General features: G+C 33.8%; 1 protein-coding gene across 1 annotated transcript; it reads left to right on the top strand.

Moving 5' to 3' along the window:
* The first annotated feature begins 7,699 nt into the window (after positions 1–7,699).
* LOC110032540 (ankyrin repeat and zinc finger domain-containing protein 1-like) lies at positions 7,700–26,362 on the top strand. Its single transcript, XM_020736204.1, has 6 exons — positions 7,700–8,124; positions 9,000–9,074; positions 15,187–15,270; positions 15,533–15,598; positions 15,701–15,885; positions 26,286–26,362. Exons 1-6 carry the CDS (start codon positions 7,789–7,791, stop codon positions 26,308–26,310), a joined length of 771 nt encoding a protein of 256 aa, XP_020591863.1. The 5' UTR covers positions 7,700–7,788; the 3' UTR covers positions 26,311–26,362.

Below are 26,362 nucleotides of genomic sequence, written 5' to 3' on the forward strand. Positions count from 1 at the left end.
TTAAGGGACAGCGGATTTCACGGGCGTACAGGTTTGATTTACATTTTACAGCATTTAATTTTCCTGTTCCTACCTGCTGTTGTTCTTATATAACATGTTATAATTCTCCTGTTTCTAATTACTACTGCTCTTCCTGTGTAGCATATTACTCCTGTTTCTACTTGCTACTGTTCTCCCTGTATAGCATGTTACATTTATTTTGTTTCTACCTGCTACTGTCTTTCATGTATAGCATGTTGTACTGCTCCTGTTTTACTTACTACTGCTCCACTTGCATGCTACTGTTCATTCCTGTGTTGCACGCTTTACACCTTTACAACTTTAAGCATGTTTACCCTTTTTTACATAGGATGTTTAGAGGACTACAACCATAGGGCCGTTTGATTTGTTATTATAACTGGACACCCTAGAAAACTTAAACTCGTTACGTCAAGGAGCTTGGAGCTAGCGCAGTGGGCAGCACGACCATCTTCAACAGCAGAACATGTCTTCCCCAGCAAAACCTTTCCTTTTCCTAGAAATTAAATAACAATCCATAGGTTTTCGAGGTTGTTTGCCTAGCGCAACATAAATCCTCCACCTTTTTTTTCTTTAGGCATTCGTATAGCTCTGCCGTACGATTTAAGCCCTAAACTCGTTCTAGGTTCCGAGGTTGTCGCCTGATACGACGTAAACCCTCATATCTTCTAGGCAATTTGAGTGACCCTGTCACGCAAATATAAGCCCTAATTAAATAAAATTGGCGGGATAAAACACTTTAATATTTTCTTCTTAAAATTGGAGCCAAATCATAGGATAGACTGGGAAGTCACTGAGGTTCTCCTCAAGATCTGTGGCTTCCCCTAGTTTCTCTTCATTTGGATTCCTTAACAATGTTCCAGATTTGAGCTTTTCCTCTTCACACCTCTTCGTCCGATTTCGTTGTAAAGTCCTATCCTTTTGACCTCTTTGAAGACATTATTCCCTGATTTTTATCGAGAGTTTTCTTAGGTGACTTCGGTCATTTGAGATGTAATTAACTATAGGGGCTTGCCCTTATAGGGAGCTTTTCCGAACCCAGCTTAAAATAAACCCTATTTAATTATTTGTATTAAATAGGGGAACTTGTCGGCAAATAAAATGGTTTCGCAGACCCAAACGGACGTCATATCTTTCTTAGTTTATTTGATCGAGCTTCATCCTCAGGTCTTGTGTTTATTCTTCGGGGTAGATACAGGATTTGAGGTAGAGCGCTCTTTCATTTAAACTGTGAAAAATATGAGGTCAGTTTGATTTCGTATTTTTCTAAAATTATATATATATATGTAAATTAAAAAGTCCTTCCGAAGCGGGTGACGGGATTTCGATTCCGGCGACCGACAGCTTCTTACGGGCGACCCCCAAACGTAACTCCCCCCTTTTTAAACGCCGACAGAGCCTAGTAGGTTGTTAGAAACGGTAAGATAGCCTACATGATACGATAAATGCCACATCAGGATTCCCCTGTTTCAAGAGAACTCTACTAGAGTGAAGTGATCTGAAATGGCGTGTCACATGGCTGATGATAAGCATGTATATTAGCAATATTGAAAGTAGACGAAATAAGGATGTCTTCAATTCATTTAACCACTGGGAATGATCCAAACTTTCTCAGGCTAAGCTTTTAGAATAAGAACCTGGTGGAAAATGCTCATTGCAAAACCTTACCATGATTAAATATCCCGAATTAAAAAAACTTATGGAGTCAATGCACGTCATCCTTTTGCTTTTAAATGGAATTGGAATCAATCAATTTGGCATGAACTTCTTGTTGTATATGTGTTTTTTCCTCAACTAATGCTGTTGCCTCCTTGGTTTTACACTTTGGACTTATGACAATGTCAATGGTATGATTTGGGATTTTGGTGTAAACAATGCTGAAAGGAAATCTCCCTATAGGCCTATTAGACAGAGTTATAAGCGAATTCGGCTTGACTCAGAATTTCATCTCAACGTTTTGGGTGTTCTTGCACTAAGCAACGTAATATAGTGCCCAGTGTGCAGTTAATCACATCCATTTGTACGACTGATTGGGGGTAATATGCCGAGTTCATGCAAAGTGATGTTCTTAAATGTTGCTAAAACTCTCTCCAAAAATGGCTAATAAACTTGACATCACGATCAGATGTAAGACTTCAAGGTAAACCATGAAGGTGAACGATTTCTTGAAAAAATAACTGTGCTGTAAGGCGGGTATTTTTACATGCTATGAAATGAGCCATTTTGAAAAATCAAGGCCTTTTTTTGTTTTTGGCAAACCCAATATAAAATCTAAACTTAAATCCTCCCATATTGAATCAGGGATGGTTAAGGGCTTGTAGAGTCAGGTATTTTGAGTAGCGCCCTTATAAACTTGATGTATGGGACATTTTTCAACAAATCAAGTGGCATCTCAGCGAAGTCAAGGCCAAAAGAACTTAGATGCAGCTGTGTCAATATTTTTTCTCCTGCCTAGATGAGCAGCCAACCCTCCCATATGTGTATCTTTAATAAGTTTCATCCTAAGTGAAAAGTTTGGTATCCATATTTGATTACTCTTAAACAGATAAGTTTCATCCTATTATGTGTATCTTTAATAAGTTTCATCCTAAGTGAAAAGTTTGGTATCCATATTTGATTACTCTTAAACAGATAATCGTGCCTGATGTAATAATCATCAATTAGATGCATCGTCCTACATTGTTTCCAAACTCTTGCAAAGTCTCGGTCACTGATATACAGCTCTTGTATGTGTTCGAAACCTGTAATCTCGGTCTGGAGAGTAATGAGAAGGACTAATCTATGGCTGAGAGCATCCGCCATGCGATTTTGGAAACCTGTTTTGTGTTTAGTACAAAACTAAAATTCTGTAGGAAAATAATTCATTTGGCATGCATGTGGCTGATTGATTTTTGTTAGTTAAAAAATTGAAGAGCTCGATGGTCACAATAGAGAATGAAATCTTGATAACAAGACAGCGTTCCCACTGCTCGAGTGTACATAACACAACATACAACTCCTGCTCATAAACAATCCACTTTTGTCTTGCTGAACTTAGCTGTTTGATGAAATAATCAATTGGCCTATTATTCTGAGATAGGACATCTCTGATTCCTGTAGTAGAGACATCAATATCCACGTTGAATGGTTGGTCAAAATCAGGAATGACTAATACAAGGGGTGCACTTAGTGCAATTTTAAGAGTATCGAAGCTATATTGCTGCTTGCTTGACCAGAAAAAAAGTTTTTTATTTCAAAGAATTTGTTATTGGAGCCATGATTATGTTGTTCTCGTATAATCTATGATAGATGTTAGCCAATCCATAGAAAATTTGGGCATCCCAGAGGGAAGGTGTTGGCCTTTCTATAATAGCTGTTACTTTTCTTGACCATTTGATTCCTTTCGGCGGTTGTAATGAAGCCCAAAAAATATACTTATGAGGATGTGAATTCACATTTTGATTTGTTGAGTTATAATTGTTGCAAGTGTTTTAGATGATCGTTCAATGAAGCACTGAAACTAATATATTGGCAAAGTATACAACACAACATATTGCCAAAAAGATTTAAGCATCTCATTCATGAGTTTCATGAGAGCATCAGGTGCATTGCCTAGCCTGAAGGTCATTACCTTCCTTTCATACAATCCTTGATGAGTTTTGAACAGTTTTTAATTTTCCTCCTGGACGTATGTGTATTTGATGATAATCACTCTGCAAGTCCAACTTAGAAAACATTTTAGCACTAGTGAGTTTGTCCAACACGTCTTCCAAACGAGGCATAGGGAATCGATATTTAATTGTTATTTTATTGATACCTTGGTTGTCCATACACATATGCCACGTTTCATATTTCTTGGGCATAAGTAAAGCCGGCATGGCACATTGGCTCTAGATAGGTTGAATCTATTTTTTAGCCAGCAGTTGATCTACTATTTCCTGTAACATGCGATGCTCTTTCGACTCATTTTATAATGAGGCAAATTTGGTAAGGATACACCCGGAACAAAATCAATTTATTGTTTGGTCTGAAGTTGTGGAAGGACTGGAGGTAGCTCAGCTGGACCGATATTTGCAAATTGCAACAACTGTTGAGATTCCTCAGGTTGGACTGTTATATTTGGTCTTTTGTTCCGCTCATTTACAACCAAAGCAAACATAGCAGCAGATTCCTTATATGCAGAAAGCAATGCCAACCTGAAATCATGCTTAAAGCGATTTTGCTGTTGGATGTGGTTGGCGGGACAGTCGAAGATGTAGGCAGCAACTTGAATCATTTGCCTTTCCACTCAACGATTAAACATTAGAGTGACAATTATAGGTTACCCCCATATCTAACTACTAAGGTCTTCCTAAAACTAGGTGACAAACCTCCATATCAATCATATCCCAATCCTTCTCAAGCGATGTGTTCTCCTATAGAAAAAGTAACTAGACATATTTCTAAAATAAGGTTTTTGACACGATTGATTTTATACGGATGTGGAAGTTTGAATGTTTTGAGTTGTAAAGCTTCCATAAAAGATCAGAAAATTATGTTTTCAGAACATCCATTATCAATGATTAAATCACATACTTTTCCATTAATTGTGCACGTTTTAAATATAACATGTCGTTGAGAAGCAACCGGTTAACGGGGAGTTAAAAGGAGCTTCTCTAAGATGCACACGATAACTTTTCCCTCCTCCGCTAGAACTTCTTCAACTACATTTCTGAACTCATTGCCATCTGAATGATCATCTTTCATTTCCCCTTCAAATAATTCAATCTGTTATATAGATGGGCATTCATTTGATTTTTGACCTTGCTGATAATAACGAAAGCAATTCAAGCTGGTGGATCTTGCATATGCATGTTCTCTCGCTGGCATTTTTGCTTTATTTGAAAGCTTTGCTACTCGTGACGTATTATTTGTCCTCGTCGTCAATTGAGACTGAAGAGAGTTCGGTTTCACAACTGAAGCAACCATTCCGTGCAATAAAAAAGAATTCTTGATTTCTCTTGCTAGATGTACTGCCTTTGGCATTGCGATTAATTTGAGATTCTGCTTTATATGGTAAATTCATGGTTTGGAAAAGAGACCAAACATAATTTAATTTAAGCTTATCCTAAATTGCATCCTTGAGCACCCCAATGTATCTCACAACGGATTAATTAGCTGAATCATTGATATTATTTGGACCATTGAGATGATAAAATTCTTTTGTATAATCGTTGATTGATCAGATTCCCTGTGAGTAGTTTTGATGCTTTAAATATAAAATTTGTTCAAAGTCGGTTAAAAATGTCCCTGTAGGAGGCCGCTTCATTTGGAACTGACAAAGTCTCGTTTATGAATTTGGAGTAGCTGCATCTACCAAACAGCAGCCCTTCGTTACAATCTACATGCAACATATTTGACTTGCCTCTCTGGCAGAGTTTCCATATATTCAAAAAAAGTTTAAATCAATTGTTCCCAATTAAAAAATCATATATATATATATATATATATGGTCATCAGAAAAGGGGTATACATTTTATCTCGAAATTCACTTTGTCACTGAAAGCATATAGTCTTGGAACTGGAATGTCTCTTTTATGTCATTCATCTTCATCAGATTCAAACAAGTCAAATTTCCGATTGATGATGCTGTCAGCTTCTGATTCTGGAATACTCCTGTTTTCCACGGTTTTATCTCATGTCCCTAAATCCTCCACAATTTGATCGGCGTAAAGGTATGATTGCCTGCGTTCTAGGTTGAATTGCAGGATTTCTGGGGTTTCTCCCTTTTAATCAATTGTCCTAGCTTGCAATTCTTGTCGCATGTTTAATGTAAATCGAAAAACTCAGCGGTTAGCTCACGTAACCTTTGCACTAGATTATCATGAGTAATCCACATGAATTTCAGATTCGTCTTGCTTCCTTCCTCCATGCCAGTGAACGCTCGTCTTTAATACAAATATAGCGTAACAAGGATAATTCCCAAATTCTATTTAGAATATCAAAAGCTCCTGAAAATACATTCCAGTGTATATATATAACCTTTTGTATAAAACAACTATTGACAACTACGGAAATATAGTTGGTATATCTGAAAGATAAAAAACATAGAAAAAAACAATTTAAATAGTGGAGCCTAGTAGGTTGTTAAAAACGATAAGATAGTCTGTACGATAAGATATATGCCACATCAAGTATAATCTCTTTTTTCCCGGAGAGAGAAGCTCTTTCCACCTATATTGGGGATTTGCAAATAAAGAAAGTTTTTTTTATGTATTTTGAGGAATCTGGGTATTTATGGACATCATCAATGTTTCAAAGATTTTTTCTTTATGCCAACCTGACTGTTTAGTAATCCCACTTTAATATTCCATGTACTATTAGTGAACTTTGCTATGCAATTGAATATGATCTGTCTTCTGAATTTTTTCTTATCAGTACATGTTGGAACCAGGACAAGTTCAAACCATATAATTATTTGCATATTTATTCTTAAAAACTTTCCATATCTATCTTGTCATCTCCCAAAAGAGCTCTTTGGGGTGGTGGACAGCCCAGGACTTAAATACTGCTTTTCGGCCCTACACCTAGCCGATGTGAGACTTTTTGTCCGTGACATTGTTCTCCACCCAATCACGTGACGCCCTCATCACGTATCGGCTCCATCGAGGGTCTCATTAGACCATGGAGAGTCCACACATCTAGCAGACAGTAATCTGCTATGATACCACTTGTCACATCCCAAAAGAGCTCTTTGGGGTGGTGGGCAGCCCAGGACTTAAATACTATTTTTCGGCCCTACACCTAGCCGATGTGGGACTTTTTGTCCATGGCATTATGTCCATTTCTTTGTGCAATGATGCACAACAAATACTTTCAGAAAAACAGAGATCTAATTACACCAGATAATATAACATAACATGAATGAGAATTAAAAATAGCTATGCTTGGAGACTCCATGTTGCAAGCGAAATGTGACGAATAAGAAATTCCTATTCTTGAATCATATGTTACATTTTAAGCACTGAACATGAACTTAATAGCTACTAATTCTTTGAAGGAGCAATACAAGCATACCACATAATTCTTATGTATTAACACATCTAATTCTTTAACATTCATATTTATATGCATACCACTCAAATCTTTAACATCACATAAAAAAATACAATCATCACTATCTTTTTTTTAATCTGAAATGCACCTTTTCATGCACAAGTTTATGACACCAAGGCGCTATAGGTGTAAATATAAAACGTTAGGTGTTAGATATGTAAATGCATAAGGTTTGTGTGGTATGTATGTAAATTTTTTTCCTTTGAATTGTAATTTCTGTTTTCTTGATCATTAAGAGTTGTTGATATCCAGCTAATGTAGCATTTAACCATTTATGAATGATTTCAATCAACGCTATGACCATGTGCATTTTCTTAATCACATGGTATGACATTAAGTTATACTTCTAACAACTTCATTTTGATGCAGGAAATTCAAGACCTGCTACTTACTTGGAAACCATATATAAATTCTTCTTCATGTATCTTTGTTTATGCTCCTTCAAGAAATCGTCAAATTATTTTCGATGCGGAGAAGCAAAACTCACGTTTTTCTTATCGTGTTACTCGACAAATACCTTTGACGGTCCGAAGACCAACATTGAAAGAAGCGAAGCGCGTATATCTTTGTTTGACTCAGTTGACCTTTGAAGTAGATGAAAACATTCCACCGGATGACCCAAATTTACTTGTCGGCGATGAAGAAAAAGATGATCAACTATTTCACGAGTCACCGGTAATCAAAAACCTAGAAGTTATGACCTCATCTCCATTATCGCGTTTGCCCATCGAGGATTTACCGAGTAGTTTAGCGAATATAAGTTTATCCCATTGTGAAAACAAATCAACCTCCTTGCATGAGGCCGCACAATCCGGCAATGCTCAATGGACTCTTGAGCTTCTGGAACAAGGTTGTAGTCCTTGCTTAAAAGATGAAAGAGGCCGAACTCCTTACATGTTGGCGACAGAGAAGGAAGTCAGAAACACTTTTAGAAGATTTATGGCTGCGAACCTTGATAGATGGGATTGGCAGGCTGCTTATGTGCCCAGTCCATTGACGAAAGAAATGGAGGAATCTCAAGCAGCCAAGCAGGTTTTTCTTCCCCTCAGCTTTATCAGTGATTGTGCAGAATGTACTAATTCCAATTTTATGTATGTTTTGGTGAGGAGAAAGATTTTTCTCTTCAATTATATGAAAGAAGTCGAACAGATTGAACCCAAAAGTTTATAAAGTGGTTGCGGTGAACCTGAAGTGGACAATTGTTTAACCACCTTGCTTGAACATTCATATTCCACGATAATAAAAAGGGGCATTTACGTATGTCACCCAATTCTTATGTATTTTTATATCTAACACCTAAATTTTATATGTTAATTTATGCCACCCAAAACTTTCATATCAAATAAAAAATACCAACATCTTAACATTTAAAAAGTGAACTATACCTTTTTATATATTGAAAAAGGCATATATATATGTAAAAATTGAAGTTCAGGTGTTAGATATGCAAATACGTAGGGATTGAGTGGTATGTATGTAAATCTTCCTAATAAAAATATTACACATCACATCACATTAAACTGAATTGTTTCATTACTATGAGGTTTAAAGGTTTATTTTGACGGTACTAAAATAGAAGGGCGTCATCTCATCACTTGTCGGAATATATTTCTGTGGTTATAATTTAGATGCTTCTTGTTTATACTTGAACCACCACAAACCCGCGCCGCCATATACAAAAAAAACGGGAAAAAGGAAGAAAACTTCTTTCTGCAGTTTTGTTATCATTTTCAACCCATTCCTAAACTTTAATGAATGTCAAATTTTTTATCACTTTGTATTCTCTTTGATAAAATATTGTTAAATGAATCACTTTGTATTCTCTTGATAAAATATTGTTAAATGAAAACTTAAAACTATTACTGGTTTTTTTCTTCGATTTTAACTGTTCATCTTTGGATACGCAGGCGGAGAAGGATGCCAAGAGGAAAGCTAAAGCAAAAGAAATGAAGAAGTTGAGAAAGGCTAAAGAAAAAGCCAAGGTAATCTACTCTTAATGAAATAATGCCTTGTTGATGTTTCATATCCTAACAAAAAGAATGTCCAGTGTAGTTTCTTTTCTTTTTTTCATGACAATGATGGACAACCCGTTATAATTTAGTTATAATCTGAATCTCAAGCAAGATCGGTTCAATTAGGTTGGTGATTTCATGAGATTGAAGTGGAAGATAGAGTGAAAGAACCATTTCGCTCATTAACTCTATCTATTCATCTTTTAAAGGGGTAGGGAGAACCTGTGATTTTAATGGATCCCAAGGCTCTAGGATTTTCGATTAATTTACCATAAATTTAATCCAAATTGGATAATCCCTAAAATTTTTATTATTTAGTTTACAATAAGGATGGGCCTAACAACTAAAAAAACTAAAATTAATGTAAATATTCTAAGATATTGTAACTTCTATATAATTACTTTCTTGTTCCATATCAACTCTTTTGTGCCCAATTAAACTCGATCTCCCATTAAAGATTTATATAAAAGTCTTTTTCATGGAAGCTTGGTTTCCATAATGGAGTAGATGGAACAACTACTTTATGGATATTTTCTTGTCTTTCTTTGCCATATATTTCTCTCAACTCTCTCGTAGTTGTAGTCATAAGCTTGTTGGTTGTGGTCTATTTTGAATGTTGCTTCTCCAAATCATCTCTACTAAGTCTAGTTGTTGATGAGTGTTAACAAGATTATTAAAAAATCTCATTCTTTGAGAATAGTTTGTTATGACCCGACCCGGGACTTGGAATTAACCAATACAGGAACAAATGGTCGGACAGTGAATTAAACTTTTTATATTAATAGATGAAAAAGCCACTAATTGAAATAAATTAAAATAGTATATTTAATTTTATCCTGGCTTGGGGCTTGGAATTAATCAAGACTGAAACAAACGATCGGATGATGATAATTAAATTTTTTATATACTTTTACTATTTAATAGATAAAAGAACCACTAATCGAAATAAATTAGAATATTATATTTAATTTTCTTCGTTTCTGATTGTTCACGCCGTTTATAAACGTTTTGCTATTTATCGCTCATCTTTTAATCAATTAAACTAACCTAAAAAGTTAGTTTAAAACGCATGTGAGCTAAACAAGCACTGAATACTCATTCATAAACTACAGTAATACAAGAGTAAATGAAACAATATACATGCCAGTCAAACTTTTAATAAACCAATAAAAACATTTAATGTTATTCAATGATTTTTACAATATCAATAACATATCAATATCATTATGTATCTATATAAACTTCATAGGAGCGTCGTCTAAAATTTGTGTCAATTAAGACACATAAATATCAATAACTTTTTTCATATACGTACACGAGTATTTTAGTGTTCTCCTATTAGTACCATCAAGGGGTGACTCCATCATAGTCAATATACATATATTCACTCAATGTAAATTATATCATTCACAATCTCATATCACACAACATGTAATACTATAATATATCAATTATTCTATAATATAGGCCTATTAAGCATTTCACATCAAAATGACCAATAAATTTAATAATAAAAAATCAATTGCTTTAATCACACATGAATAACATTCCATACAACTGGTTTAGAAGAGGTACTACAATAATTTTGTAATTTAAGCGTTGGAGTACCCACATCAATTTTAATTAATTTGCTATTGATCATGACGACGATTCTTCTAAAATTGAAAGCCTATAACATGATATAAAATTTAATTAATCTATTATTTTAATAAACTATTAGCTTTTCATTAAATGTTTAGATTTTCTTCATGTAATCACTGTAAACTGTTTGGGCACACCCCTGTCAAATAATTCAGGCTTCACCCACATTTGAGATCGGTAGGTCCTAACAGCATCATCCATGTGGAGGAAAATATAGCAGACACTGTTAATCTTCCAAAAATGTTGAATGAAAATCTGTCTCATAAGGCTACTCCTCACCAACTAGATCAGCAGCTTTCGTCTATTGTTGCTGAGATGCTTCTTCCTCAGATCACAAATGCTACGAATTTTGTTGTAGCAGATGCTAGCCGAAGTGTCTTGGCACCAACTATTGCGAGAGAAGAGGGTGCTCAAGTTTTGGAGGAGTGTAAGAATCAAGGTGTGCTGCAGGCTGAGTCAAATCAGCAGTTTACGAATTAACATACCCCTCGGGGTGAGCTCTCCATCGAAGATCCACCTATTGTTTAGACGGGACTATCTCTGGCAGATGATTGACAGATTTACAAATCTAGGAAGAAGAAAAAAAGGAATGTTAGATCTCAGTAATTCTCAGGATAACTGTCTCACAGTTTCGAGCGGAAGCCCACGGAAGCCCACATCTCAGTATGTTGTTGGACTCCCTACCTAGATCCAAAGGAAGGAGAAGCGGGGAAACGGTAAATCTACCGACTACACCCACTATGATTAGGAGTTTTCTTTTTTTTTAATATTTTTGGGGATTTTGTGTGGTTTATGGCTCCTTTTGATTAAGTTGTAATCCATGTTAGTGGGTTCTTTGTACCCACTCACTAAAACCTTTGTATCATCTCTTTTATATCAATAAATTTTGCATTTTCATAAATAATTATATATATATTAATATTATAAAAACAACTCTAGCTCAGTCGATCCCCCACTTCTTCGAGCATGAGGTTCCTTCCTAGGCTCCACTCGGTTCAAATGCTTCGGCTTTAACTTGCGCAAAACTTCTCTTCTTCGACACTCGGCTAGGGCACATCGAAGCTCCTCCATCGTCTTCCTCTTCGACTCGGCTCGATTTGACACAGTAGTGCGATCCTTTGCTCCAGAGCTCGGCTTTAGCTCCCATGCACGAACCTTCTTCCTCTTGGCTTTTGCTCCAGAGCTCGACTTTAGCTCCCACGCACGAGCATCTATCATCGAACGAATAGGGATACAAACCATTCTCTGAATAGCTCCACGGATACCTCCCAACTAACTTGTCTTGACACCGCCCACGCCACCACCTTTTGACTTCTCCATCAAGTACAAACTGTAATATAATTATTTAATAGATTTATGTAATACTTTTTGCCAATTTTTCTGACAATTATCACAAGGCATTCTTGTACGTTGACCACTTATTTTATATAATGTTATATAAAGCTTATAATCCCGTAACCCATATAATTTACCCACATTTAGACTTTATCCATGATAATGTTGACACTTTAGTATGAGCTTGATGAAATATTTCAATAAATTCATAAAAATGATTCTTAAGTGAAGAATGATAAACTTGGGACTTAATGGGTTAATTTTCTATTTTTATGATGTATTTTCTAGGCATACCCTAAGCATGTTACAATGCCAATTTTTGTGGCTTTATCATTGTCATTATAACAAATGAAAGAAATTCGTATTGCTTCAGGTTAGGGTTTAGATATAAACATCACAAGGAAATTCAACACTAATACCAATTGATTTAGATTATTGATGAAGAATTTATTTGACGCATTAGAGTGCCTAGTGTTTAGGTTTAAATATGATTTCATTTTATAATTCTGTTTCATATTCCTCTTGTTTACTTTTTGGCTTAAGTGCATGAGTGTCCCTAGAGTGAACTCTAGTGTATATTCTAGTGTGGGATATGTTAAAAATATAGTTTTAACTAAAATACAAGTTAGATTTAAAGTCGTTTTGCATCTTAAAATATTTTTTTTTGTATCCGACTGAACTTAAAAATATCAAGTATTACAATATGATTAAATTTTACCATATATGATACTACGGTTTGCATTTGGTTAACATGCCTTAGGTGAATGGAGAATGAATAAAATTTCTTTAATATCTATTATAAGTTTCCTCTTGTATCTTGGGAGAATTATTTCTTAATTTCATATTTAAATCCTTGCCTAGGAATTTCAATGAAATAAATATTTATAAAAAAGTAATGTTGAGACAATTATTATTTGACTATATATGTTTTTAGTCTTAGTATACATTAAATATGTTGTTATTATTTTTAAATTTCTTAAATTTGTCATGCGATTGATCTTTTTATTAGATGAATGGTAAGTATTTTTTGTTTAGTTTATGTTTGATTTTGTCAAAAAAGATTTTACTTTATCATCAATGCGTTACTAAATTATGATTAAGAAATTATCCTTAATCTGTTTTAATAGATTTACTTATTTAAAAATTAGACATTATGCCTTCAAATAAATTTAATTATGTCCAATTTGACACAATAATCAACATTATTTCTCCAATTAACTTTTAACCAATTGTGATTAATATGAAGGGTAGCGGTGTAAATGAGCCAAACACGAGCGAGCTTGGGCTCAGCTCATTTTCGGCTCTTTAAAAAATGTCACTATTCTTGTTCGGCTCGCGAGCAGTTCACGAACAAAAAACTGTTTTGACAACTCTAGTCACTCATGCAGCCGTTAAGGTGTAAACGAGCCGAGCTTGAGTGAGCCCAAGCTCGATTTGTTAAAAACATTATTATTTGTATTCAGCTCGTTTATATATCGAGTTGAAAAAAATTGTTCATGCTTGACTCGTTTGTTTATCGAGCTGAACGCGAGTTGTTCACAAACAATGAGTCATTTTGACAACCCTAGTCACCCAGCCTTAGGATATTAAGGGTCGGGCAAGTTTTAAATCTTATTATTTATATTAAAGTATTCATTTAAATATAATTTGATATATTTTTATTCTATTTTTTATTAGTTTTTTTAATTGATTATAAACCTTTGTAGCCTTGTGTTCAATTAAATTATATATAATATAATATTTAATTATTTCAAGCCAAAACGAGCCGAACACGAGTTGTTCGCGAACAACGAGCCTTTTTGACTGCCCTAATGAGGGCAGAAGATGAGAGGGAAAGAAAAATAAGCAATTTGTTAGCCTCTGAATGAATAAGATGATTTTCTTTCCCGTAATAATAGATGTTGTAGTTATAAGAAGCCATGAGAGGGAGAAAACCATTGGCTAGAAGTTTGTTATTTTTCAAGAAGCTATAATCCATTATATCCTTAAATATTAATTAGTAAGATAAAATTAAATGTAGATAAGAGAAAGACTACTTTTCAAGGAGTTTATGTCACAAGCCTTACAAGTTTGTGAGTTATATTAATTTAATTGTTTCAAAATTTAACTGGAAATGAGAATTAATATCCTTTCGAAATAATTAGGCTTTAGTAAACTTTAAGCAGTTCGTTATTGCAGTTAATTATGGAACATGGATACTTTTAGGGGACAATTTTGTAGATATTGAATACATGGAGGACATGTGAACATACACTTTCCATGCTTTTTATTTTTAAAAATGTGCATACATACCACAAAATTTTTACGTATTTACAAATCTAATGCCCAAAATTTGATATTTCCACTTATAACATCTTGATGTCATAAACTTATGCATGAAAATGTGTATTTAACTTTTAAAAGGATAGTGATTGTAATATTTCCATGTGATGTTAAAGATTTAAGTGGTATGCATGTAATTATGAATGTTTAGGTGTTAGATATATAAATATATAAGAATTGTGTGGTATGTATGGAATTGCCCTTTTAATTTTTAAAAATTCTACACGTCCCTGGTCACTGATAGGAGTAATAGTTGAATACTTGGGCGAATATTCAGTACAAGTAGATACAATTCACGACACTCGTGGATAACTCTAGAGTTAAGGTTGATAAGAAAGCATAACTAATATGCATGCATGTTTATGAAGATCAATCAAATGATAATTCAAGAAAATATGATTATAGAATGTCACATTCAATTTGATATATTCATGTTTCTGCATGAGAGCCTTGTCAATCATCAATATGGAAACGTTTAAAGCAAGTTCAGGATTAATTCAGTGTAGTTTTCTCACTGCTTTGCTTTTCAGCCGCTGTTGGACACATACATTTGACTTCTACTTTCTTATTACTTCAAAATTTTTGGGGCGAGGAGCTGTTTTTAGAACTAAATAGAATAAAATTTAGTGTGTTTCTTACAGCTGCTATTTAACTTTTTTTCAAAAAAAAAAAAAAACAGCTTTAAATAAAATTAATTTTTTCTTCCGTTGGCTTCCTTTTATAATCCTTTCATTGGCAATGCAAGCTGTAACCTTTTTTTTGGTTTGTTTTGTTTACTACTTAGATGCAGGAACAGGCGGCTTCTGCTTCCGAAGAACCACCTAAAGATCAACCGCTTCCTCATGTTAGACAACAAATCTCAGAGGAGGTTAGTTGGGTCACTTTTTTATTTTTTATTTTTAAAATATTTGCTTAGTATTTTTTTTATGTTTTTATTTTTCTTAAAACAAATTAGCAGGTTTTAAAATACTCAAAATTTTCAAAAAATATTCAAAGTGTTTTAAAAATAACTAATCATATTATAACATATCAAATATATTTTATTTTTACGCAAAAATATAAATAAAAAATAATCCCAAACTGCCTCTTATAACTGTCCGAATGATCTTGAGTTCCTTCCCTTTGCACAGCCCACCGCGCGGGTGGCGCCTTCAAGACAACAACCAAAACCAAATATTGAGGCAATCTCAAAGGAGGTCGGTCGCATCGCCTATCGCCAATACCTGTATCTCGAAAAATTAGCTTCAAAACTTGTTTTCTGTAATGGCTTAACTTGCTATATTGTCATATTTCATCAGGAGGAAGAAAAACTATCCCTTGCAGCAGAGAGAGAGAAGAGAGCTGCTGCAGCAGAAAGGAGAATAGCAGCCATGAAGAATGAGGGAACCACAGCAGTTAGCAGTTCAGAAACCAATGCTTCAGCTAAGGATCACTTCTGCTCATTCTGCAATGCTTCCTTGGCGGGGAAGATACCATTCCACAGGTACGATTACAATTATTGCAGCACTTCATGCATGCATGTTCATTGGAAGGTTCTTCAAGATGGATAAGAGTTGAAATTTTCTTTTTTATATTAAAAAAATTCTTCTTTTTTTGTTTAACGATGTAAACCAAGGCTTTTGGGTAGAAATTGTAATTTATTTATTGTTGAGTTGTAAAGTTTTTGTTAGGGATAAAAAAATCTTTACTTAGAGGAGTTTTAAGGAACCGTTTTTGTGCAGGTGTTAATGGGGGATTTTATATGTATATTAAAAAAGGAATGTACATACATACAATACTATTCTTATGGATTTACATATCTAACCCATGAAATTTGATATTTACATTTAGAATACTTTGGTGTTATAAATTTATTCATGAAAAAATGTAATTAACTTATAAAAAGTTCATGGTTATGATATTCTTAATGCGATTTTAAAATTTTGAGTGTTATGTATCTAGCTATGAAAGCTTAGGCATTTGATATGCGAATACATGAGAATTGCATAGTATGTATGTTAAGTGCCCCTAAAAACAAACAAAATTATCACCTAATTGTAAAATCAGATTGTTTGAAAATGATGTTACTTGGAATGACATCATGGATCGATCATGTATGATTAAGTACAATTGTTTTCGGCTTCGAATTTTATAATAGAGTTTTATTATTGTTATTATTATTGCAAGTGTTACATATATGTCGCTCCATTCTTTATGCATTTTCATATCTAACACCTAAACTTCAATGTTCACATACATACCAACTTATCTACACATTTGTATTTCACTTTTTTGAAGTTAAAATGGTGATATTTTGGACGTGATATGAAACTGTTGGGTGGTATAAATGCAAAAAAAAGTAAACTTTAGGTGTTTAGATGTGGAAATACATAAGATTGGGTGGCGTGTATGTGAATGCCCCAAAATATGATTGAGGATTGAGTTTTGTTATCCGAGCTTTCAGAAAATTGTGATCCTATATGGAATGTTACTTGGTAATCGAAGTTGTTTATGTATTTTGAACGATAATTTGCGCATGAAATGAAATTCAGTGATATGATGAAACATACAAACAACTCTAATTTTATAAAATTGAACCGACTCATATCAGGAAAGCAACAAATTGTAATATAGATTTCTTGAAGTATACAACAACAACAACAACAACAACAAAGCCTTAATCCCACTACGTGGGGTCGGCTACATGAATCCTTTTTCTCCATTGCGTTCTATTTAGTGCCATATTTTCATTTTGTTCTAGTAAATTAAGATCATTTTTTTATACAATAAGCCCAAGTCTTCCTAGGTCTACCTCTACCTTTCTTAACACAAGTCGAATATAAAACATCTACTCTCCTAATCGGATCATCAGATGGTTGACGTTTAGTGTGACCGAACCATCTAAGATGACTTTCTATAATTTTGTCGATTTCTTGAAGTATGTGTAGTAAAAAACAATTTATCAAACATCAACTTGAGCATTTTATAAGTGGAATTTGAACATGGTGAAACATCAATGCTTAGCATTTTTATTGTGTTTTAGATATTCAATCGTGTAATCCCACTAAATTATGCAAACGACTTAGTGATCTTTTTTAATAAGATATGCTTGCCAAGATTCTAAATATGTTTAGTGAATATATTCAAATCATCTTGAATCATTAAATTTAAAATGTGAGCAGCACAATAAATATGAACAAATCTTCCCTCACTTAGAAAACCTAATATTCTACTTAAATATTGCCTTCAAGATTCTAAACATCACACCACATTGAAAACCATTTAACTTTTTTCACTCTCGGCTCTACGTCTCTAACACTATGCAATCACACCAACCTAGCAGGCATATACTGGCCATTTTGCATGCATGTGTTTTGTTCACTCAACACTCTGATCTATGCTTGTGGGTTGTTTTTGTTGAGCTCACCCCATTACCATGCATGGGGGCGCTTTGCCTTTGCCTCAGCTCATCCAAGCATGTCTCATATGGATAAGGCTTTAGTTCTTCCTCCTCTCTTGCTTATGAATCAATCTTCTCCACTTTCGTTAATTTTTTATTTTTTCATTTCAAATTCACTTGTCTTCATCCAATTTGGGAAACATGTGTTGGTTTTTCTGCTCTCGCTTTCTGTTTTGATTGCCACTTTTTTGACATTGGTTGCTCCTAGGCTGTGGTTGATCCCTTAGTTACACTCCCATTGTCTCTTACTTTCTTGATGCTTCCTTATTTTATTAAAGCTCCTCTTCATTTCTCTTCATTGGTGATTGTGCCTTTAATTTTGGTTGTTTGTTTGAAAATAGGATTGGTGGTTTGAATGTTTCCAATTTACATTCTTCTCATCGAATTATTTTTCATTATTTTTAACTAAGCTATAATTGCACTTCAAAAAAAGCATCCTTCCACATACCAAGGGAAACGTGCTCTTATCTTCATTGATGAAAAGCGCTATGTATTTGTTAAACCACTTTTTATTTTGATTGATGCCAAATTCTTTAGTCGACCTAACTAAGATATAGTTTGTAAATTTTTGTTTCTTATATTTGGTGGGCAACTATAGACAATCTTCATATCATCATAAAACCATCTTAGAAGTGGACTAAATTAAACTTTTCTCTTCTTGCTCATATTCGATCAATGCCTACCTGAAGTGTATGCTAAAGTGATTTCCTCATTTTGAATCCTCTAAGAAACGTCTAATCGCTCTTATTTGGCTTGTATTTGTATAACTTTGATTGTAGTACACCAACAAATCCGCTTTATGGAATCTTTATTTGAAAAACCTTTGCAATGAATGGTTTTTTTGCAAGCCTTTCTAGATCTTCTATGGCTAGAGTTTTAGTGAAGTAGGATGTTATTTCTCATTTTGAAAAAAAACTATTTGTATTAGCACCTTATCTTTTGGATATCGTTAGAGGGTTGAATTTTAAAATATAACTATTAAGCTCAAGTTGTACCATCAAATATTCAAATTTGGCCTTCTACCTTTTTGGTGGATGACACTCGTTAGATTAGGTGTGCATTTAGAATTTGAAAATTATTTTAATTTCTCTTTTGGAACCTAAGATAGTTATGCTCATCCTTGTTTGTTCTATGAATATGTGCACTTCATCCATTGATTGATATTAGCTTTGAGACTAATTTGCCTATTTTTGGAACACATCAAGTCTCTTCTATTTATGAATTTAGTGGTGATAATGATTTTTAATAAGATTTATAAATTAATTCAATCATGTTTGGATATAGTTATAAAATAATTATGAAGTAAGTCTCTATATATATATAGTATTTATGGTATTGTTTACTATCTTGTATAACAATCTAGAAGATTGTTTTTTAGCTGTTGGGTATACTTTTTGTTATATCACATATATTCCATATATACTTTGTTTTAAAAAAAGCAACAAAACATGCTCATTAGATTCTATGGGTTAATACTTTGTGTGTGTGTGTGTGTGTGTGTGTAACTCATTATTGCATGCATAGTCAAAGCAGAGATGCAAAATGGGTCATCGTCATACAACATCATAACCTTCACAGAAAGTGATATCTCTCACGATTGTCTACACAAATTTTATTGTAGTTCTTTTGAAAAATATGAGTTTTGCATCATCCCATGACTTCAAGAAAATTTTCTCCTCTTCAATGACATACATAATGACCTCTTAAGACTATTTAAATGAGTCCTTTCTATTGAGCCTAGTGTAAGTCAAGTTTACTAATATGTGGTGTTGATCAAATAATTCATTTAACACAATGGTGTAATCAGTAGGTCCTTGTGTTGATCTTCTTCCGTATTAAAATAACATAAAGAATCAATGGTTATAAAAATATCAATTGAAGTTTGTGTAAATATTACTAAAAAATTGGAACTATTCTTCTAATAAAGCAAACAAATGTTCACATTTTTATTAAATTATAGCGGCATTTACATAATTGCCATACGATTCTTATGTATTTACATACCAAACACCTTAAATTTGACTTTTGTTTTCATTTATAAAACACAAATCTTCCATATCACAGAATAAAAGAGATCATTATTACTAGCTATTAAAAAGTGAAACACACCTTCTTTAACCATAAGTAAAAAGGCATGGATGTACAAAGAAAAAGTTTACGTGTCAGAGATGTAAATAAATATAAATTGTGGGATATGCATGTAAAAATCTCTAAATTATTTTGTGAAACAGTCGAGTTGTTGGAACCATGTAGCATATATACTACCCACCTATATCTCTCTCTTTCGGGTTGTCAACTAATCTTGACATCCAAGGCTTAAAATAAGTAAAGTACTTCTTATCAATTGGATTTGTTTAGTCAAGGCAATCACTTCAACTATAAATTTGTTGAATTTGAAGATTAGTCGGTCATAAATTTAATTCTACAAGTTCTCATTTAAAGAGCTGCATCAAAGTTCATTGCTTTTTCAAACCTCCACCATAGGTTTGTTTGGAGAATTGATTTCTTGCAGTTTTTTAAAAATTTTTGTCGTAGAAAGCTGTTTTTTCAACCTGAGATGTTAAAATGTGGTGGGTGTCATAAAACTGTGGTCTGTTTTTTTAAAAAATAAAATAAATTTGTAATAGTCACCGCAGTTTTTTGAAAAACAATTTTTCTAATGGGGCGTTTGAGGCGGTTGCTGCTTTTTCAAGAAGCTGTTGCAATGTTGCTTCCTAGAGAAGCAGCTTTTCAGGAGATGTCAAAAAGCTGCTGATGATGAAACAAACGTCTGTTTGAGAGATCTACTGTGTTATTGTTGTTTCAAATGAGAAAGACTGGTTTGCCCTTATATATGTAGTATATTGAAATAAGTGCTGTTTTCAGAATATACACAACTAAATAATATAAAGAGGTCATACGACTAAAAAACTAACAATTTAGTCCAAAATACTCTAATACATGAAAAAAAAAATTACTTATTTGAAGCAAATGACTATAATAATGAGGACAACAACGGTAACCAGCAAGCCTAGAATGATGTTTGTCTTGACATCCTAATGATCAAGTCTTAAGGACAACCACCTCTCTATTCCTACATGTCTCATCAATCGTTCACGGTCGGGAGGTACCTCATTAGTGTCATCAACCCAACAAAAGTAGTCGTAATCTGCAGGAGTTCTATTTGTGGGACAATAATAAAATCTTCTCATGTAGTTTTCTTCCCTCTTAGACCGGTACTGAACACACATATTGCCACAATAACAGAGTGGAACTTTCAAAGTGATTGATAATCTTAAGCTAATATTTCATATTATTATAATACAATATTGATGTAATTAAAAAATATAAGTTGATACAATATTCGAGAAATTCTAAAAAAGTATACATGCAATCTTAAAATTAAGAATTAAAGTTTATATATTGAAAAAATACATCTAAAGAAAAACATAAAGATGTAATATGAATCATTACCAACAAATAACTAAGTGATGCTACATAAGTAAGATCGTTGCAGTCACCAAAACATCAGTAATCTCCTCTTTCAACTGTAACATCTCCTTAATATTTTTTCCCTCAAAAGTGGTGTACTCGTTTGTCCTACATTCCTCTTCTTGCACTGAATTTTTGGCTTGATGTTGGTTAGCTTCCTCAGGCATGTAGGTGGGATCATCATCTACGACACATAAATCGATATCATTTCGGGATGGATGCCTCCATATAAAATTATGAAGCGTAGTCGTTGCAACAACTATCTTCACTTATTTTTTAAGAGAATATGTAGGCATATCTCAGAGTATGACCCGTTTTTTCTTCCATACACCAAATGCTTGCTCGATGACACTGCGTAATGATGAGCGTCTTTTGTTAAAGAGAACATTACTCCCTCTAATCACTTGATTGTTGCGTTCAAAGTCAGGGACGTGATATCTCTTGTCAGAAAATGACTTCAAAGAACCCAGTTGTAGTGAATATCCAGAATTGATAAGATAATACTTTCCTGAATAATGACAACATTAGTGGATTAGTTCAAATGGAAATATAATATGATGGATTAGTTAAATGCACCAACCTTGCGGAGGCATCAAGAATTTGTATTCGGGTCATCGGGTTGCAAATTTAAATATTTTATTGTTGTGTGCGCTCTCTTCTTAACCAGTCATCACTAATGTAAAACACATGTTGAAATAACATATTTTTAATATATTATGTGTAGTAGATTTACACCTACCGATATAGGTTATCTTTCCCTCATTCCCCATGTCTGCGTCAACAAGCGTTCCATTAATTGCTCTATTGCAGCCATTATTATAAATAAATGACACAATATAGGATATTTACAAATTTTCCTTAATTTATTGAAGTAAGAATGGTGAGTGAGATCAATACTTTGAAAAATGGCTCGGATCGCTATGAATTTTTTGAGGTGTTTGAGCAAAAGATGGGTCCAGTGGTTTAACGATGTTTGTAGCCTTTAAACAGAGCTAAGTCCAACGTGGAATAACTTGTTGATCGTCTTTATAGAGTGTTGGAAATACTCAAAAGCAGCATGAATGAACTCATTGTGTGACATAATGAAGAGTGCGATGGTCAGGACTTCTTAAAATGTAAATTGTAAAGATCCATACAAACCATATTTGGATTACAATTCATCTAATAAATCACAAAAAAAAATAGCTTTTAACATCTTGAACATGTTGTGAATCCAATTTAGATGAGTTTCCATTAGTTCACCAACCCATTTTTCACCCATAGATGATGATAAGACAAAAAGTGTCTTACAAATGTGTCTTCAATAGTATTCTTAAATCAGATAAACTGTGCTGATAATGATTGTTGCTTGCTCAACTATCTATAATTTCCTTTTCATTTGGTGGCTCCATTTGTCTGAAAGAATAATGTTAAACTTATTTCAAAAGAACATATTATTCTCAATGCATGTAATTGCTTAACTTGAGCATAATGAAAGTAGTTTTAACTACGGAAATCCACAAATAATGAAATGTTAGAAGTAGTACACACAAGCCATAATTTACAATAGAAATGTCAAATACTATAATCAGTCACTATATTGTACTAATAACAAGTTAAAAAAATGTGCATGTCATCTTACTAGTCCGACTCTCTAAAAAATAACGGAGGTAAGGAATCCTTCGTTCATGTGGCAACATAAATAAAGTTTCTCGCTTGTTTCGATCCTCCAGAAGTTCTATGAGAAATAAGTAAAGAGGAATGTCATTAAAAATTTCAGAAATTGACTCGAGTAGCTTGACAACATTTGTCATTGTTGGGTATGCATGGAGAGCAGTGCAAGCACTTGAAGTAATATTGGTGCAGTTTATCACCAGCTGTGATATCTGTTGGGATAAATGAGTTACCCCAACTTTAATTTTCTTTTTCTTTTTTGTGTCAAGGATGTAGGTCGCTTGGAGTGACTGGAACCCCCCTATCTCTTTCATTTAATTTTTACTCGTACATCTCATTGGAATAAGCACATTCAAGTTCATCCAAATTAGGGATTGGCTCTTCTGTTGTAGCCCAAATGTTGACCCCTATTACAAAAACACCAATGAACATAGTATTTAGCTTCTCTTCCAACTCCGGGTCAATGCCAACAAGTCTAAACTTTTTTGCATTCTGTAAAACCTACAATTGATAATCTTGATTTCTAAGAAATAAAACTTTAAAGTAAACAATATTGGATGTAAGATGTTATACTTACTGAAGTCTTCTCTTGTCACCACTCCTCAAGTGCATCAAACATTTTTCTAATAGGGTCTCATTCTAAACCAGTGGCCCCTCTCTTTAACTCCTTCCACAACTTCCAGTTCTTTTTAAGTTGATCCCATTTGTTTTTCAGCTAAGTTTTGTTGTACTGTCTACTAGTTCTTTTTCGAAAGAGTTTCTTTATATTTGCCAACATTCTTTATTGAAATGTGTAGTTGGTTTATTTCCCTTTTACCTTTCTCAAGCATAAATCACAGAAAGTTATCATGTCTCCCTATCCTAAATAGCGGATATCCCACATTGTTTTTGTTAACTCATCTGATATCTAAGTAAAAAAAAAATGTGTCAACATAATTTGGCATGTAAAACAACAATACATGAACCTAAAACAAAAATATGACAAATAAGAAGTAAAGGTAGAGCTCATAATCAATTCATAAATATCAAAAATAGCTCAATCCAGGATCACCAATTGTGTTCTCAGGCATAAAGACCAGACAATATCCGTGTCAAATTAGCCTTGTCATTTTTTTTCATATTCACAATTGGTAATCGGTTGAGCCTTTTTTTTTTGTTTTTTATATCATTGCTCTACTAAACATTTCACAAGAAATGTGAAATGTGCCCACCAAATCACACACCGAAAATATCACTGTAAACAGAAACCAAGCAACCAACTGGTCCACAAAACATTTGATGTAATAAGATCATATAAATCTCGAGAATCATTTCCAATAAGTTAACAATATCCACTGCAACTCAACATTACTCAACATGTATAAATATATGAGCACTAATTTACAATTTTTTTGAGAAATTTTGTTTGCCGAATTGCTTGCTCTTCCCTACTCTTTAGTATAGAGTAACATTTTGAGGGGAGAATGTTAAATACTACTTTCTTTTTCTTTGTTTTGCTGAGACTTTGCATATGTTTTGTTGTAGGGGTGTCAATTTGGGTCAGTGGGTCGGGTTCGAGCCAAACCCAAATATGACCCAACCCAAATAGGGTCAACCTGAACGCGACCCAAATAATAAACGGGTTGAAAACTAAGACCAAAACTCGAGCTTGACAACTAACCTAAACCCAACCCTAACTTTCATGCCGACTTTGGTCATGCTTGTGCTTTTGAGTTCAACCTGAGCCAGACCCGAACAATAAACGAGTCAAATTCTCTAACCCAAACTCGACTAAACAAATATTTAAGTTAACCCTAACCTAGATTTTTTGAGTTGAGTTTAAGTCATGTTGTCATGTCAGGTCAATTTTTGACACCCTTACTTTGTTGTAAAGTTGAATTTTGTATGATCGATAAGTTAGAAACATTGATACTTGTCCTGATCAACCAGTAGGAGCTATGGAATGAAATATACATGAGCATTGCTCATCTGTTTCTTTCAGAATACTTTGTGTGCTTGTTCTGCATATAAATGCACTAATGCAAACCCTTAGATTACATGCAGATAAAATACCAATAACCAATTTTTTATTTCTATCACGCTAGCCAAGATGGGTTCTCAAGGCAATAAATAGAGCTCAATGAGACTTCTTAGGCAAAGAAGACTCCATCCATAATCACTTTTTCCCTAAATCGAATGAGCACTTGAACGTGTTCTCTTAGGCCAACAACGAAGGGAGGGGAGCGGAATCAGGTTTCAGCCCTAACGACTGAAGTGACCAAGGAGGAGAGTGGTGAGGGGTATATGTGAGGATAGAGGAGTGGGATTACTGGAAATCTGAAGGGGGCAGTAATGCCTTTGTCACCTCACAATGGAGCTCTGAGCGAGGAACGCCCTGTCCCCCTTCTGTTTCAGTGTTCGACCGAATGCGGCCCCCCATCCGTAAAACGCTCGGATAAAAAAGGTTCCCAAACACAAACTCTCCGGTTCTGCAATGTAAAAGCCACAAAAATGAGTCCCAAATGGGGCCTAAAGAAGCTTCACAACTGCTTCTTCAAACAGGTGCAGCTGCCCTAGACAAACCTTAAATGAGTGAGTTAATCAAACGAATACAAGTTATCGAAAATCTATTATTCTTAACCAATTGCAGAAAATGTGGGGCACTAAATGCATAGGTGTTGAAGCTTTGGATCCATTGAATTAGTTACTCTGGAAAATTAATAATTAATACTTTGTGATTAATGCAAATATCTTAAAGTCAATTAAAGTCATAGATATGATTTAGAGGGATTATGAATTCTCATAATAATAATAATAATAATAATAATAATAATAATAATAATAATAATAATAATAATAATAATAATAATAATAATAATAATAATAATAATAATAATAATAATAATAATAATAATAATAATAATAATAATAATAATAATAATAATAATATATTATTATTATTATTTGTAGTATGTTGTATAATAGTATACAATAATATTGTACATGAAATCTAGATGTATCCGAACTCCATAAATAACACTCTTCTTTGGAAGGTCGTCACTAATGAATTTTTGAGAGTTAAGGCAGCCCAAATGAAAGACAAATTATTTTTATGAGCAAAAAATTAATTTTTTGAAAAAGAAAATGTTATTAATCGAAAATAGCAATTTGTTTTCTTTGTGAAAGCCAATTAAAAGAAATCGATGATAAATTTTGACAATGATGCAATTACTTGGGCATAAGCACATGAAATTGTATGAATAGTTTTCCTTTTACCAAAATTAATCCACATAAATTTCAGCTTCTAGCAGCATCTGATCCTTAGATTTCCTATTGTCTAGCAACTGCCCCGGCACTACCCCTTGAGGACCGGTGGCCAACAGCGACGACGAACACACGGCGGCGGCGCCGGCGGCGG

The sequence above is a fragment of the Phalaenopsis equestris genome, unplaced genomic scaffold, assembly GCF_001263595.1.
Source record: "Phalaenopsis equestris unplaced genomic scaffold, ASM126359v1 Scaffold000002, whole genome shotgun sequence".
NCBI lineage: Eukaryota > Viridiplantae > Streptophyta > Magnoliopsida > Asparagales > Orchidaceae > Phalaenopsis > Phalaenopsis equestris.

Bases quoted from the DNA above. Each gene is read 5' to 3' on its own strand.
- LOC110032540 (XM_020736204.1), top strand. From the start codon at position 7,789: ATGACCTCATCTCCATTATCGCGTTTGCCCATCGAGGATTTACCGAGT. The intron at 15,271-15,532 runs GTTAGTTGGGTC...CCCTTTGCACAG, and splicing joins GACAACAAATCTCAGAGGAG to CCCACCGCGCGGGTGGCGCC. The intron at 15,886-26,285 runs GTACGATTACAA...CCTATTGTCTAG, and splicing joins GGGAAGATACCATTCCACAG to CAACTGCCCCGGCACTACCC.